A 17430-nucleotide genomic window follows, 5' to 3' on the forward strand; every position below is an offset into this window, starting at 1 on the left:
GTTCACTTGAACCCAAGAGATGGAGGTTGCAGTGAGCTGAGATCGCGCCATTGCACACCAGCCTGGGCAACAAGAGCAAAAATCCTGTCTATATAAAAAAAGAAGCTTATTAACTAGGGGCCTTCACAATCTAGAACAGATAAGGATCTGTTCTGCTTCTTCCCCTGCCAAGAGTCTCCCCAGGTCCCTGCCAATTTCTTAACCACAGGGCCTCTGCACATGCTATTGTCATTTCCTTTGCCTGAATACCCTTCACTGGCCTTATTTGCCTTGTAATTGCTTAATACATTTTTGTTTAATATCTTTCCAAACAGCCTGGAAACTCCGTAAGAGCAAGCCATGTCTGTCTTGTTCACCACATTCTACACATGATACCTAGCACAGTACTAACACTTAGTAGGCTGTCAACAAATGTTAACTTGAATCAGACCCTTAAGACTCAGCTCAAACATCATCTTCTTTGGAAAAGTGTCCCTGAGCCTCTGACACTCCAATAGTTACCTCTCTCACGTGCTTCAAAGGCTGCCTGCTCACATCTGTTACAGTGCAGTGGAGTTCTTTAATGGTCTGTCTCTCCCAGTAGGCTCTGAAGTTCTAAAAGCCAGAAACTGTGTCATCTTCATCCTTCTTACTCATGACACTCTGTATCACCTAGTATACTCTAAGGAGCTGAAGAAATGCCTACTGGGCAGACTATTGAACCATGTTTGCACTTGGAGGGCCCTCAGCTATGGACCACACCTATGGCTCAAACAGGAATTACATGTAAGCATTGGCTAAAGAGGTCACATCTTTCTGAAGCATGCATTTAAACCCAATGTTCCAGGAAAGGAGACATTTATATAAATTGCGTGTGTGTGTGTGTGTGTGTGTGTGTGTGTGCGGTGACTTGAATTCAAAATATTCACTAAATGTTACTATAGTCACTAAATTTTAAGTGAAACAGGAACTTCAACAAAGCAAATTTACCATGGGTCTCCTTGTCCACCCTGTTTAGGAGCATGTATTCCCTCTTTGCTGTCCTTCAGTAGCTTGCCACCTTAGAAGTAGAAAAGTCACGCCTCCATGATTAAAAAGAAAGTTAATGACAATGACAAAGCTGGAATTAAAGTCTAGTGGTCTTTTCATTCTACTGCCCAAGTTAGCTGTCTCCTCACACCTACACCATGGTCAAATGCATCCTAATGCACTCTCAATAAATATGTTCAGATACAAATTCCATTCAGCATATTAAATTTAGCCTGAAGGGGAGAAGGTCAAAAGGAGTCATAGTCTGAAGATATCTTCAGTAATAGGTGTACGGCATGTTTATAGATTTCATATTACTTTATAGGTAGCTTTCCTAGCATATGTGCTCCTATTCTATGATGGTGGTTCATTCAAATCCTATCTACCCCCTCTAAAGTTCTCAGTGTGTACCTTTATTTTTAAAGGGCATCATTTAAAGAGGATAGGAGAGAAATACCGTGTGGGCACTATTTTGTCCTGAGGACAAAATGCTAGGTACAATGCAAGGACTAAAGACTATAGTTCCTACAGTGCCCTGCTGCTGCTGCTGCTACTGCACAAAAACACCTAGCATTTGTCTAGGGGTTTTCATTCATAACAAAGCTTTGACACACATGATCTTATTCACTCCCCACAACAACTCTAAACTAGTTTGGGAAACTGAAAGTAGCACTCCATTCAATTGCTAGCTGTATGTAAGTGTTTTGGTTGAAGAGCCTAACAACCCCCTAGGGATTATGGGAGCCTGCTGCTTCAACAACCCCGCAGCATGGGAATAAAGGAACAACTGTATTTCTTTGGTCACAAGGTAATCATGGCAACAGAAAGCACCCACCCTTCCCACTCTGACCCACACAGTCTGTCGAGGCAATTAATCAGCACTCCTGGTGGTTTTCCTATAGGATGCCAGTTCCCTTGCCAATCAAGTCTTTCCACAGAGTGTGGCGGGGCCACACCCCCGGAGAGGCCTCTGGGAGGGAAGGTGCTCTGGCCCACATGAGTGAAAGCTGATACTCTGGTTGACTCGCCAGTGAAACTTACAGGCGGATCCTCCCGGGCCTCAGTTTCCCTATCTCTAAAATGGGCTACCCCTTCTTTCTCTTGATTAGTTCCCTCCCTGTTCCCGCTGGGCCACTAGGAAGTGAAATCAGTGCCTAACCGCAGCTGAAAGTACTCTGTTAGGCTCCAGACGCCGCGCCGGGCATGCTCAGTTGCTGGGGCCGGCTCGGCTCCGGGAGTAGGAAGCAGCTTTGCGCGCCGGGGCTGCCGATGCGGGCACTTTGAAGAATCACGTGTGTTGAGGCCCTCTTAAAGAGATAGGCACCTACTTTTCCCTCCACCCTAAACACGCCCTGAGGGCGGCGGCGACCGTGGTAATTGCAACTGCTCAGGGGCAGGGCTTGCCCCAGCGCCGAGTAGTGGCAACTGCGTGGTTGCGTCTGGGGTGCCTGGGAGCCGGTAGTCCCGGGGGCCTGAAATCGGCAGCTTCCCGGGCAGACACACTCTCCCGCAGGAAGAGGTGCCGCCGAGTCAGCGCGGGGCAGCGTGAGCGCCCTGAGGTGCTTCCTCAGTTGAGGAGAGGTGGGGTTGCAGGGCACAGGTGACAGGGCCGGAGAAAGATGGAGCAGCCCGGGGCGGCGGCGTCGGGAGCGGGAGGCGGCAGCGAGGAACCCGGTGGGGGTCGGAGCAACAAGCGGAGCGCGGGGAACCGGGCCGCCAATGAAGAGGAAACGAAAAACAAACCCAAATTGGTGAGTGCTCCCGCAGTCCCCGCCGGCCTTAGGGACAGGGAGAGCCCCGGAATCCTCCTGTCGTTGAACACGGGGACACCCGGGGCCCCCTCCCAAGGGTGACCGCGACCTCGCTGTGCAACTCGGGGAGCCGCTAAAGGAGTGGCCACGCCGAGGCGCGGAGACGGCGTGGGGGCGGAAGAGCACCCCCTTCTCTACTTAACCCTTTTCTCACTCTAGTCAGCCCGGGAGGCGGTGCGGGAAGGAGAAAGGCCCAGCCCCAACTTGGGGACACCCCGAGTAGTGGGTAGGGCTGTTGTTTGTCTAACTTGTGGGCGCAAACCTTTGCGCGATTCCATTCTCCTCCCACCTCTTGTCAGTTGCTGTTTTGCCTCCTAACGCGTAGGGTTCGGGGAGGGGGAACCTCCCTGCTTTTTATTCCAAGTCCTTGGGAGCCCACCTACAGCCTTGCAAATCAAGAAGAACACTATTTAGGCTCCCAGGCTTTCTACTTTACCAGAAATCTCAGGAAGAGGCGCCTACGTGCGTTTTTCCTCCTCCTTGCCTCTCTCCATGTGCTCTCCCAAGAAACGTTTTTTTGGAAGGGTGGGGGCGCGTGGGAGTTGGAGGCTGGGTGAGGTACCACCAACTGTCGGGTGTGTGTAATAGGCATAGTCATACAGTACTTCCACTTAGTTGATTAAGAACGCTCAAAAGCAGTAGGCACAAACTGTGCAAATCTCACCGTCCTGATAGTGCGAACTGGTGGTAGCAGTCCATTTCCTGCCACTGAATGTGCAGAGGAATGAAATCGATGAGGCCTGGTATTGCATTGGGAAATACTGGAGTTTCCTCAGGTCATCAAAAGAGTTCCGCTTTTTGTAAACTTTCTAATTTGGGTGGTATGAGGGGAAAAGGTCTTCCTGTACAAATTCAGCAGATACTCCTTAGAGCTGGATTCTTAGTCCAGACTGAAGCACAAGCCACATGTTGCATGTATAGATTTAAGTTTTAACTAGCAACTTGATTATAATAGACAAGGAAGGAGAGGGTGACATAGAAATAAAGCCGTTTCTTATGGCATTTGGCCATTTGGTTTGGATCCAGTACAAAACTGTGGTTTAATCAGTGATTAAAAATTTAAGTAAAAAGTTAACCGATAGTTTCCACAAAGGGTTTAGTACATCTAGCAAGAATCTGCCACTTTAATAAGTGTGTTTTCTAAAAAAAACCACTCATCTCTGTTAGTAACAACACCTTGATTATATTCTTCTCTTCCGTTTAGTCTTTTGTCATGTTTCATCTTATATGTTTTACTTGCTTTGACAAGGTAACTAGATAGTTAGGAGATCATATCATTTTCAGTTCCTGGCTAACTGCACTGTTCCGTGTTGAACATAGCTTGATACGGTAGAACAAGTATTCGAATCCAAGAGTTTGTTAATATTAACACGAATTTTCTTTTTTTGCTCGGACATAACTTTCGAGCCTTACATGATTTTACAAGCAGATGTGTCAGAGTTAACACAAACAAATTTAGGAAGACATGGTAGCGCATTTTAAGGCAAGCACGTTGACCAAACAGTAAGATTTAGTAAACTTTTCAGGAAAGAATTTATCTGGGATTCTTAACAGTTTGCTAGTAAGATAAAACTTGACTTAGACGAAATTTTATTATTTTGAGTATTACGTTAATAATCTCTGAACTAGTCCTTAATTTGTGTGTGTATAAGAGTGTAAAGGAATTGTGGTATGGGATTATAAAAAAGAGCCATATGGTGATAGAAATTATTTGTGTAGGTGATCTTGGGCGATAGGGGTTCTTAAACTCATGAAATTGTATGAAAATATTTGAGTGTATGTGGGTACATTTATTTTTCTGGGCCCCATAGCTCTCATCAGTTTCTCAAAGGCATTCATTACCTATAGAAGAGTAAGAACTATGGCATTACAAAAGATATGGAAAAGATATGTAAAGGAAAGGACAGATGATTCCACTCTGTTACCAGATAGGGAAGAAGGGAAAAAAAAAATGGCATTGACCACACAGGTGATTGATATTGAAAGTAATTCTGGCGGTAAAAAAGAACTACACAATGTCTACATAGCTTAGATTAAAATTTCCACTACATAGGAAAATTAATTAAGTCGCTCTAGTAGCTTCATAAAGTATAAGGCTTGTGTAGTTCGGTTGTTTTCATTTAGTTCCTCAGAGTTCTGGAGAAACGGAAATGGAAAGCATATTTTCTATAGAGAGGAACTGCTTTCATTTATATCCTTAACTTTTTAATGAGTATTAGTGAGAACTTTTTCAGAGTGGCTTTTTCATTTCAACACTATAATGACTTCTATTTAAGATTAGTTAAATAAAAATTTGATGAAATTCACTTTAGTTTTCTTCATATAAACATCCTCATAATGACCCTTTCATTTTCATTCTTTTAAAATAAGGCATTCCTGTCTTGGACTCATCACATTTTGAATAATGCATTAGTAGTAGAGTTTGGATTTTATGTAACTATTTTGGTTAAGCCCAGATTGCAACATGTCATCAAACAGCATGAATCTTAGATTAATTTGTAATTTGATGTCAACCATGGAATGCATTTTGTTAAATTGAGTAGAAGAGAAAGCTCTAGAAGTGTTATGAAGGAACTACATCTTGAATCCCATTTATTTAAGGCAGTGACTTAACCATTAAGAGAGGCCAGGCCGGGCATGGTGGCTCATACCTGTAATCCCAGCACTTTGGGAGGCTGAGGCAAGTGGATCACAAGGTCAAGAGATCAAGACCATCCAGGCTAACGTGGTGAAACCCAGTCTCACTAAAAATACAAAAATTAGCTGGGTGTGGTGGAACGGAGGCTGAGGCAGGAGAATCTTGAACCCAGGAGGTGGAGATTGCAGTGAGCTGAGATTGCACCACTGCACTCTAGCCTGGGCGACAGAGCGAGACTCCATCTTAAAAAAAAAAAAAAAAAAGGAGAGAGGCCAATCTTGAGGCAGAACACTGCATTCCGCACACCAGACGGTAGTGTAGAGTGACCTAACAGTATCTCATGTTTTTGCATTTTGACTCTGTGTTTCTGCAGAACACTGCATTCTGGACACCACACGGTAGTGTAGAGTGACCTAACAGTATCTGATGTTTTTGCATTTTGACTTTGTGTTTCTGTATAATTTTGAAGCCTTTAGTTCTTCAAACAGTAAAGTCAAATGAGTTAGTTTTTCTGGTTATTATGTAACTTCCTATTTGGTTATTTGTTTACAACTGGATAAATTATGTTTTGATTTTTTTTTTTTTTTTTTTTGAGACACAGTCTTGCTCTCAGCTTGCCCAAGACTGGAGTGCAGTGGTGTGATCTCAGCTCACTGCAACCTCTGCCACCTGGGTTCAAGATTCTCCTGCCTCAGCCTCCCAAGCAGCTGGGATTACAGGCATGCGTCACCATGCCCAGCTAATCTTTTTTGTATTTTTGTAGAGACAGGGTTTCACCATGTTGGCCAGGCCGGTCTCGTACTCCTAACCTCAGGTGATCTGCCTGCCTCGGCTTCCCAAAGTGCTGGGATACAGGTGTGAGCCACCACACCCAGCCTTGATTTTTAATGGTAAGGTATGAGCGACAATGATTTCATTTAGGCAACACAGGTTTACTGAGTACCTACTGTGTGCTAGGCACAATTTTAAGAGTTGGAGACACAAAGATACTTGTAGTCTACTGAGACAGACAGGGAACTTAATTGATGATTAAAACACAATGTGAGCCAGATGTGGTAGCTTGTGCCTGTAATCCCAGCTACACAGGCTGCTAAGGCAGGAGGATTGCTTGAGCTCAGGAGTTTGAAGCTGCAGTGAGCTATGACTGTACCACTGTATTATAGCCTTGGTGACAGAGAACCCATCTCTTTAAAGAAAAAGCAATGTGATAAGTTGCTATAGGAATATGCATGGTGGTGGTGGGTGGTCATGGAGAGGCATCTAGTAGAATTGCATGCTAGAGTAACAAAAGGCTTATAGTGGGTGACATTTGCAGCAAGGCTGAAGAAAATAGGTAAGGCATTCTAGGCTGAAAAAACAACATATACAAAGGTAAACAGATAAGGGAGCATACCCAAAAAATAAAGTTCACTTGGATGAATATGGCTGAAACAAAGGGTACACTTGGTAGACTTGGTAGAAAAGAGATGGGGTCCGGATCATGTTGGATCTTGTGTACCCTGTTAGAGTTTCAACTTCTTTCTGAAAGTAGGGGTAAGTCATTGAAGAAATCAAAGTGGAGAATGACCTGGTCAGATTTGTGCTTCAGAAAAAAACTTTGGAGAATTTCTTGGAAAGGCATGCTAGAATGGAGGCAGGAAGGTTAGAAGGAGCAGAGTGGCATAAAAGAGTTTTTGGCCGGGCGCGGTGGCTCAAGCCTGTAATCCCAGCACTTTGGGAGGCCGAGGCGGGTGGATCACGAGGTCAAGAGATCGAGACCATCCTGGTCAACACGGTGAAACCCCGTCTCTACTAAAAATACAAAAAAAAATTAGTTGGGCATGGTGGTGCGTGCCTGTAATCCCAGCTACTCAGGAGGCTGAGGCAGGAGAATTGCCTGAACCCAGGAGACGGAGGTTGCGGTGAGCCGAGATCGCGCCATTGCACTCCAGCCTGGGTAACAAGAGCGAGACTCCATCTCAAAAAAAAAAAAAAGAGTTTTTGATATTTAGAGACCTGGATTCCAGTTGCAGCTCATCCATCCATCCATTTACCAGCTCATCCATTTACTAGGCGTTTTTCTCTGCACCTCAGTTTCCTTCTGCCACCTCTGTTGCCTCTCCTTAGTGCCACCCACCCTGAACATCCCCACCAAATCTGAAATGTCCACCCCTTTCTCTTTTATAACTTTCACCCCCTTTCACAGCCCAGCTCATGCCTCAATATTCTCTCATTCTTCCATTAAACCTTCGCCGATTACTTCAGTTTAGTGAGGGCTTTGCTTCTTCTGAACTCATAACTGTCATGAGTCTAAATGTTACATGCTGATCTTGTCTCTGCAAAGATTTATAAACTGCCTCTGGGAAAGGGTTCCATTTTATGTCTGTTCTTGAAAACCTGCAGGCTGGTACTTGGGTGCAAAACTACTCAGTAAATAATTATTAGCTGGGGATATTTTCCCCTATACTCAGATATTTTGAGAGTGTAAATTGGTGAAAAGAAGCTTTTTTAAAAAAATAAATGTTTATTTGTGGGTTTTTTTTTTTTTGGTATATTTACTCCATCAAATGAAACTATCCATACATTCCTCTTTGTCTTTTCTTCAATTTTGAAACTCGATACACGTCTTCAGGGCTGTGAGAACTCTCCTACCCTGCCCCCCCCAACCTTGTTTGAATTCTTTGTGACGTCAGAGCCTAAACTTCCAAGGACAGAAACAGTACCAACACTGATGAGCCAAGTAACATTTTACTCTTACTAGCAGGAGACTTCAGATTATTGACAATAGAATATGGAACAGAGAGCCAAAATACCTGGGTTTCAGTGTCCCATCTATCTTTTATTTGCTTGTGATTTCTGATAAACCATTTAGCACCAGAAGTTTGAGCTCTTTGATTAATGTCTGCCAGTTGGAAATAATGCTGCCTGCCTGATTTGCTTCACAAGGTGTTTTAGATAAAATACAGTAATGAATGAGAAAGCATTAAGAAATTCTATATTGTTACACAAATCTAGAGCATTTTTATTAACCCCTTATATTACTTGAATCAAATGTGATTATGGTTGGATGGTTTAGTGGCTTTCTTGCATTTTGACAATACTAACATTATTACTGTATGAAGTACCATAATATGGTTATATGTTGAAAGATTTCTTATTCTCTCCCCAGTACCATTTGTCCCTTTGGAGGATTATACATTCTATCCTTTTACTAATATTTTATTCTGTTGAATGAATATAAGATGTGAGTTTAATGTTTTTCCACGATAATTTTTTGAAGCACCAGGCTACCCGTTTCTTTCAGTGTGTCAATTTGAGACATTAAAATTTTTTTAAATAAAACTTCCATTTGATGTCTGTGACATTATGCCTTGTCAGCAGCTTACTGCCTTTGTACAAACAAGGAAACTGAGTCACTGAAATTATAAGGAGACTGATTTAGAGAGAAATTTAAAAGCTACCTCCTCTATTGTAGAAATTATCCATAGCACTGAGTCATTGTGCTTCAGGGATTCTGAGGGTGAAACAGTTATTCAATTTCTTTTTTTGTTCCTCTTTGGAACAATCATAATTGTAATCCACCTAGATATTACTAAGCTCTGACAGTAGCAACATGTTATTGAAGTGAAATCATATTCTTTTCCAACCTGGTCTCAAAGAACACTGTGAATAACAGCATGCATAATATGTAGTAATTGATATAAATCAGCACATCTGATTAAATGTTACTGGGTACCACTAGCACCACAGGGGTTATTATTGAAGCCCCAACTTGTCCCTACTCCTGTATTCAGTGTACCATGCAAAAGAGACCAGTTCCTTCTGCTGGATTTGGGGTGTTTAATACATTTTTTCCCCCTCAAGGCAGGAAAAACTATGATGATGTCCAGGTGACTTAAAATATAGTGATAGCCTGGCTTGATATCCAAGTGGGCATGTTGTGGAAGACACCCATTGTGGAAGGCAGCTCAAAATAGATGCATTTAAAGAAAGATTAAGATAAATTTTCACAAAGCTATTTATTGTGAATATCAGTTTAAAACTTACTTACCTGATCAGGCTATATCTGTTTCTAAATAATATACTCTGGCTGTAGCTTAAACAGACAACTGAATTCTGGTATTTACTAGCTTTGTGTGAGGTTCCCTGGCAGGGCAAGGTATGGGTGCATTTCTCATGAAAGAATGTAGAAAACAAAATTCGTACTGATCACCATTTACACAGGCTTTGGTTTACTGAATATTTTACTGTGTTGCTTTAAGGAGAGTAAGCTGCATTGCTACGAGTACCTGCCAGCATATTGGTCACCAGCTGTATACAGTGTGGCCTGTTAATGAGTGAGAAGCTTCTAGGTGGCTATTAAAGCAGGCCTAGGTAGGAATCCAACACTTCATTAGGAAGGAATTATTCTGAAATGGCTATTGACTCAGTCACCTGGCAATTCTGGCGCTCACCCAAGGGAAAACAGATTTTGGGTACAATCCTTTTTAAAAAAATCTATTTAACAACAAATAATCTATTTGTTGTTCTGTGATATAGACATCCAGGCTTTATAAAGAAAGAGCTGCTCAAAATTAAGAGAAATTTTAACCTACCCTTAATGTGGCCTGTTATTAAGCTAAAAGTAAAAGTGATAAAGTTTTAAACTTCATAATATGAGCCAGTTAATAAGACTTTTACAACACTTAAATTTTCAATCATGCCAAAAGGTAGAATAGTACAATGAACCACCACCATCTATCTATTGCCCAGATAAAAGTTATCTACATTTTGCAACATTTGCTTTATTCATCCTTTATTTTTTCCTTGCTAAATTATTTTAGTGCAAATCTCAGATATCTTGTCATTTTACTCCTACATACTGTCATGTCTTTAAAAATTAAAATTAACATATTCCTTGGTATGCTCCAGCATTCATTCCATAATCAAATATCATCAATTGGCTAAAAAAATTAGATTTTTGGTCTAATGTGTGCCTAATTAACGTACATGTCACTGAACTCCTTAAACAAATACAGCTTTAAATTAATGGTAAAATCGTTTTCAGAGTTACTCCACATAAAGTGCTATCATAAAGCATCAGCCCAAATTAAGTTCACTTCTGTCTTTAATTCTGTAGAAGTATCTGGGAAGGTTGATTATATGAGGGTGGGTTGATTCCTTGGAACAACTATTATGTACCATCAAAAATAGACCAAATTAGTTTTGGCTTTACTCACTGGTTGGGTAATCACTCATTCTTCATTTTGCAATTTGTGAAGTGAGGTGGGGCTTATGTGTAAGAATTTTCCTCTCAGGGAAATGCTGTAGATAGTTAGGCAAAGGAAAGTTGTTCTTCAGTTCTCTAGATAAAGGTTTCATATGACTCTTTGACACACACACACACACACACAGGCCACCGCAACAACGAAGTTTACGTTACTGGCTCTAGTTTTATTTCAAAACAAATACCAGTTTGCTCTATCTTTGTATTTCAGCCCCTTTGATATAGAGTAGGTTGCTGAATCTGGATAATTGGGGGAGTAAACTTTTGCAAAGAAGCTATCCTTATTAAGATGTTTGTGAGCTTACAATTGAAAACCAGACTACACTAATGAGGTGATGGAGCTGGTGATGGGTGGAGTGGGCAAGTATGAGAAATCAACTTGGGCAAATGGCCTAGACTCCACACAGATTTTCTAAAGAAATTGTGTAACTACTACTTTACAGACCCCAGTTTGGTGCTGTTATTGTGCTGAGAGGCAATAGGCATATAATTTCACTAACGGTGGACTCAAGTAGGTTTAGGCTAGTAATCCATCTCCACTCTTTAACTTCTAGACTGACCATTTACTAACCCAGTCAGCTGAATACTTTTCCTCAAAACAGATAGATGAGTGATAATTGTCAGAACCAGACAACTGGCATTTTCTTCTTTTGTTTGGCCCAAGGGAGGGAAAACTGTGGAGGTGGTGGTTTATGTGCTCTGAAATCAATCACTGATAAAGTCTTTTTTTTTTTTTTTTTTTTTTTTGAGACAGAGTTTCGCTCTTGTTACCCAGGCTGGAGTGCAATGGCGTGATCTTGGCTCACCACAACCTCCGCCTCCTGGGTTCAGGCAATTCTCCTGCCTCAGCCTCCTGAGTAGCTGGGATTACAGGCACGCACCACCATGCCCAGCTGATTTTTTGTATTTTTAGTAGAGACGGGGTTTCACCATGTTGACCAGGATGGTCTCGATCTCTTGACCTCGTGATCCACCCGCCTCGGCCTCCCAAAGTGCTGGGATTACAGGCGTGAGCCACCGCGCCCGGCACTGATAAAGTCTTAAATGCTTAGTTGTCTATTGTGCTGGCTGGAACTGTTTGCAAAGATTCTTATATGTAGATAGCAAGACCTTGTATAGGCTGTAAACTTGCATTGTGAGCTTTAATAATGTATATGTATAACAGAGACCAGGTCAGTATGCGTGGGTGGGCCCAGAACAAGGGTATGAGACCACAGAGGTCCCACCACTTACTAAATCATGTGCCAATTACAAGACTCTGTCTTCCTGGGGCCGCATTTTCTGATTCACACAGAAGCACCACATGGGTTAGCTACTACATTTAAAGCCAGATGGTTTTTAGTCTCATACCTGATAAATTCAGCAAGGAGGCTGGACATGGTGGCTCATGCCTGTAATCCCAGAGCTTTGGGAGGCTGAGGCGGATGGATCACCTGAGTTCGGGAGTTTGAGACTAGCCTGGCCAACACGGTTAAACCTCATTTCTACTAAAAATACAAAAGATTAGCCAGGTGTGGTGACGGGCACCTGTAACCCCAGCTACTCAGGAGGCTGAGGCAGAAGAATCGCTTGCACCTAGGAGGCAGAGGTTGCAGTGAGCTGAGATCGTCCCATTGCACTCCAGCCTGGACAAGAGCGAAACTCTGTCTCAAAAAAAAAAAAAAAAAAAAAAGAAATTCAGCAAGGAGCAGGACATGGTTTAAAGTCTCACTTAGAGGAGGGATTTCTTATTTGTCATTGGTTCTGAGAAAAGAATGTAAGATGTATATCTCTGTAATATCCTACACCTGATTACTTTTGCTTTTGAATTATTGAAATCTTCAGCTGTAGAAGACTATGCCCCTGAGGGCCTAGGTTGTAGGTTCAATATGTTCATTACCTTCCCTAACTTAAGGCTCCTCCCTTTCTGCACTCTGAGTAATTTTCTCGACAATTGTTTCACAGAGTTTCGTATGGTTACACATTATCTGGTAAGGCTGCATTGTGGTTTTATTGTTGTTTTTTCGTTTGTTTTGTTTTGGTTTGGTTTTTTTTTGAGACAGAGCCTCACTCTGTTGCCCAGGCTGGAGCGCAGTGCCCCGATCTCCAGTCACTGCAACCTCTGCCTCCTGGGTTCAAGTGATTCTCTTACCTCAGCCTCCCCAGTAGCCGGAATTACAGGCTTGCACCACCATGCCCAGCTAATTTTTTTTTTTTTTTTGTAGAGACGGGGTTTTACCATGTTTCCCAGGCTAGTCTCGAACTCCTAACCTCAAGTGGTCCGCCTGCCTGGGCCTCCCAGAGTGCTGGGATTACAGGCATGAGCCATTGCGCCTGGCTGCATTGTTTTTTGAAGTTTGTACCATACTTATTTCCACTTTCATTGCTCATGATACAAGGCAAGAACATATAGAAAGTTAAGATGGGTTAAAATAAATTTGGCAGAGGCATTTCCTCTAATAATATGCTCTGCAATCTAGTGCCTCACATTACAAAATCATTTTTCAGAAGAGTTAGTGTGTACATAAAATATTTGTTAGTGAAAATAAACTTTTATTGGGGTGCCCTCACCTTGCTTTTCATTGAAATTGTATTAGTTTATATTCTCCGCCTCCCCACCCCCACTTTGGTTGACTAGCTAATGGTCTTTTTGTTAAGACAGAGTCTTGCTCTGTTACCCAGGCTGAAGCACAGTAGTGTGATCTCGGCTCACTACAACCTCCGCTTCTTGGGTTCAAATGATTCTCCTGCCTTAGCCTCCCGAGTAACTGGGATCACAGGTGTGCTTCACCTTGCCTGGCTGATTTTTTTGTATTTTTAGTAGAGGCAGGGTTTTGCCATGTTGGCCAGGCTGGTCCTGAACTCCCGGCCTCAAGTGATGTACCTCCCTTGGCCTCCCAAAGTGCTAGAGTCTCTGGCGTGAGTCACAATGCCTTGCACTAATGGTCTTTAAACAAGCTATTAAAGGGAAGATAAGTTTATGATTCAAAAATGGCCTGGATTTTATCCATGCTGGCAGTTTGAATTTTCATGTGTTTGTTTTATAAAGGTAGGGCTTCCCTGTATTCTCTTACTTTAAATTCTTAGGCTTCTTTATTACAGCCTATTCTTGCTTCATCAAACTGTATTCAGATGGCCTTGTAAGTTCCCATGAGAGCCAAATCCTACATTTTTATGTAAGTTGAGTCGGTCTGGGACAAAATACTAGATTTTAAGTGGCCATTATCTCCGTATAAAGTGGAACGGAGGTATTAGTTACATTTTAAATAAGTAGGAACTGTGTAGGGCTCTGGGCCCAATTTTTCACATTCTTCCTATGGGTTCTGTTATAGCTAATGGTAGATTAAGATATGTTACAAATCCATACTTTCAATCTCTTCTCTCCTCCTTAAATAATGTCACTACTTGCATGTTTATAACTCTGAAGTCCATTTTATTTCTTGTTGTTTTTTACTGATTTCTGTGACTATTATCAATGGTATATTCTATTGTCTGACCACAGAGATAACAGGCAGAAGGATGGCAATTGGATGTTAAATCAGTTACTGAATATGACAGAGATTTATTTAAAAGCATTTCTTATCCTCATCACCATGTAGTTGTGAACTTGTAGAAACTTCATTTTGATCTCAGCACCACCACTTCATGTTTTTCAAGATTCCCACATTGTATTTTATAGAATCTAATAGTATTTCATATGCTGTACAGAGTTGCAATAAACTAAATAGGATATTTAACTGATCCTGTTGTTTTTTAGGAGCTTGTTTCTGGTTATTTGTAAAGGTTGGGCTGGGTGCAGTGGCTGACGCCTGTAATCCCAGCACTTTGGGAGGCCAAGGTAGGAGTATCACTTGAGCCCAGGAGGTTGAGGCTGCAGTGAGCTGTGATTGTGCCACTGCACTCCAGCCTGGGTGACATAGTGAGACCCTGACTCTAAAAGAAAATAAAAATTTTTTACAAAAAGGTCATATAGAGATAAGCTGACTACTTTTGACAAATGTGACGCTGAGATTGATGGCAGATTGCCTCCTTGATCAGTATTAACTCATTTCGTCCTCGTAGCAATCATTTTATAGGAGAAGAAAATGTCTCAGCAGATAAGTAACTGGCCTGAGGAGATGCAAAGGTTAATTTAGAATTCAAGACCAATGTGGGGCCAGGCACGGTGGTTCACACCTGTAATCCCAGCACTTTGGGAGGCTGAGGCAGGTGGATCACCAGAGGTCAGGCTTTCGAGACCAGCCTGGCCAATCTGGCAGAACCCTGTCTCTACTAACAATACAAAAATTAGCTGGGCATGGTGGCAAGTGCCTGTAATCCCAGCTACTTGGGAAGCTGAGGCAGGAGGATTGCTTTATCCCGTGGGCTGAGGTTGCAGTGAGCCGAGATCCACCACTGCACTCCAGCCTGGGTGACAGAGTGAGACTCTGTCTCAAAATAAAATAAAATAAAAAATAAAAAAAAAGCAATAGAATTCAAGACCAATGTGACTATAAAATGTATGCTTTTAACCATGATTTTCTATACTGCCTGAGAACCTCAAGGTAGCTCTAAATTGAACTGAAGACCTAGTAGTTCTCTAGACTGGTGATTGCCGAGATTTGCACTGTGCTTATATATAATTTAGAAGACAGAATTCAGGGGCCATTCATTTTAGTGCCATTGTCAAAAAAAAATTCTTTGAATCACTGCCATGAAGTAGTAGGTCAGAAATGTGACCACTAAGAAAAAGCCATGAGGACAAAAGTGATATGGCTGTGGATTTTAAGACTATTTGAACACAGTGCTTAAAGATACCAGCCTGTGATAGCCCACCATTGGAAAAAAAAAAAATGACTCATCTGGCAGTCTGGCCTTTATTAATTAATTGTATGACCAGCAGAAGGCCTGTGTATTTACTGCCATGGCATATTGCATGTGATTTTCTTTTTGTTATTTGTATGTCAGCCTTGTAGAGACTAGCTTCTGAAGGGGTTACATTGCAAGTCATACTGTCTACTTCATTTTTTTAGTTTCTCTCTCTCCTCTATTGCCCACTTCCTTTCTGTTTGTGATCTTTCGCATGAAGTAAAAGTGCTTTGGAAAAATTACTGCTGTCTCCTGTTACACAAGTACATGATATGCATTGTTTCTTGTTTAGGAGTGCCAAGAACCACCTACCCTCTCCTGCTGCTTCCTGTGTGTGCTTTGCCTAAAGATTGGCTGCTATGAAAGTGTGGTGTATTCAGCCAAGTGCTATCTTTTTAATTAGCTTGTAGAAAGTGTTGTGACAAACTATTTTTGTGTTGATGTGTGATGAGTAATAGAGCCCTAAACTACGGGCTTTAAGTGCCAAACAATATGGAAGCGCATAATGTAGTTTGAGTTTTAGTCCCCTTAGTTCGATTCATCATCTTTCCCCAAAGAAAAAGCCCTTAATTTTAAAAAATGTGGCCGGCAAAATAGATTATGAATATACCAGTGTATGTCTGGAGTCTGAAATTGGCCTATTTCTTATAATTACTAATCTTAAACTTTTTTAGGTTTTTTTTTTTTTTTTTTTTTTTTTTTTTTTTTTGTTTTTGTTTTTGTTTTTTTTTTTCTGCCAGAGATGAGATCTTGCTCTGTTGCCCAGACTGGAATGCAGTGGCATGATCATAGCTCACTGCAAGCTCGAACTCCTGGGCTCAGGTGATCCTCCTCCCTCAGCATCCCAAGTAGCCGGTATTACAGGAATGTGCCATCATGCCCACCTATTTTTTTTTTTCTGTTTTTGGGTAGAGACAGCATTTTGCTATGTTGCCCAGGCTGGTCTGGAACTCCTGGCCTCAAGTGATCCTCCCACCTCAACTCAGCCTCTCACTTGGATTATAGGAATGAGCCACCACACCTGGCTTGATTACCCATGTTAATGTTCTAATATTTCTATATTGTTTCTGTTCATACAACTGTGTACATTACAGCATGAAGCTAGGAGGAGAAGGATATCTTAAGCTCTCATAATGATATAGACATAACTGGGAAAGCTGATAGTTAAGCAGACTAAAAATCTTAGTAAATTTCTGTTTTTCAACTACCCCCTTATCTATTTTTACAAATTCACATTTTCTCTAAATATAGTCCTGGTTGTTGATGTTCGTTTGTTTTTCACTCCATCTAACCCAAAGAGCTTTGTGTTACGGACAAATACGTAAAGAAGGATATAGTATTCTTCTGTCTCGAAAAGCATGGTGTTCTTTCTCTTCAGACCAGTGATTTTCAGTAGGGGCTAATTTTACCTCCCAGAGAACATTTGGTCGTGGCTGAAGACATTTTTGGTTTTCACAACTGAGGGAGAGTGCTACACTGGCATCTAGTGAATAGAGGCCTGGGTTGCTGTTCTCTATCCTAGAATCATAGGACATTTTCCCCAACACAAAGAATTATTCAGTCTAAAATGTCAAGGTTAAGAAACTCTGGTTTAGACCCTATAGTATTTTGTATATTTAGTGTGAAAACTTTCTGTGGCTCCTCAGCTGTTCTTTCCTTTCCATTCTTTCCTTTCCTTTCTATTCAGACAGGGTCAGCTAATCCCTGTCTTCATTGAAGCTTGGTTTGTTTCATTGACTCCTGCCAATTTTATTTGCATTTTTTTCTTTTCTACTACTGGAAATCTGGTGTACTGCACTGTTGTCAACTTTGTAGTTGTGAACTATGCCTTTTATCACTTACCTCATTTCTGACATCTAAGGAAAATATTCATTTTCATCCTAGTGAGTTTAAAAGGCTAT

The 17430-nt window shown here is 41.6% G+C and overlaps 1 protein-coding gene across 10 annotated transcripts in view; it reads left to right on the forward strand.

Annotated features, from left to right (window-relative positions):
* Positions 1-2226: 2226 nt before the first annotated feature.
* Positions 2227-17430, forward strand: part of DIAPH2 (diaphanous related formin 2) — a 916386-nt gene continuing 901182 nt past the window's right edge. For all 10 annotated transcript variants that reach the window (XM_032257749.1, XM_032257747.1, XM_032257748.1 and 7 more), the window contains exon 1: positions 2227-2759. In XM_032257749.1, coding sequence (XP_032113640.1) covers positions 2628-2759 — 132 coding nt within the window. In that variant the 5' untranslated portion in view covers positions 2227-2627. The remainder of the gene's footprint in view (positions 2760-17430) is intronic.

The sequence above is a fragment of the Sapajus apella genome, unplaced genomic scaffold (assembly GCF_009761245.1).
Source record: "Sapajus apella isolate SASKATOON/1434 unplaced genomic scaffold, GSC_monkey_1.0 scaffold98, whole genome shotgun sequence".
In the NCBI taxonomy this organism is placed as follows: domain Eukaryota; kingdom Metazoa; phylum Chordata; class Mammalia; order Primates; family Cebidae; genus Sapajus; species Sapajus apella.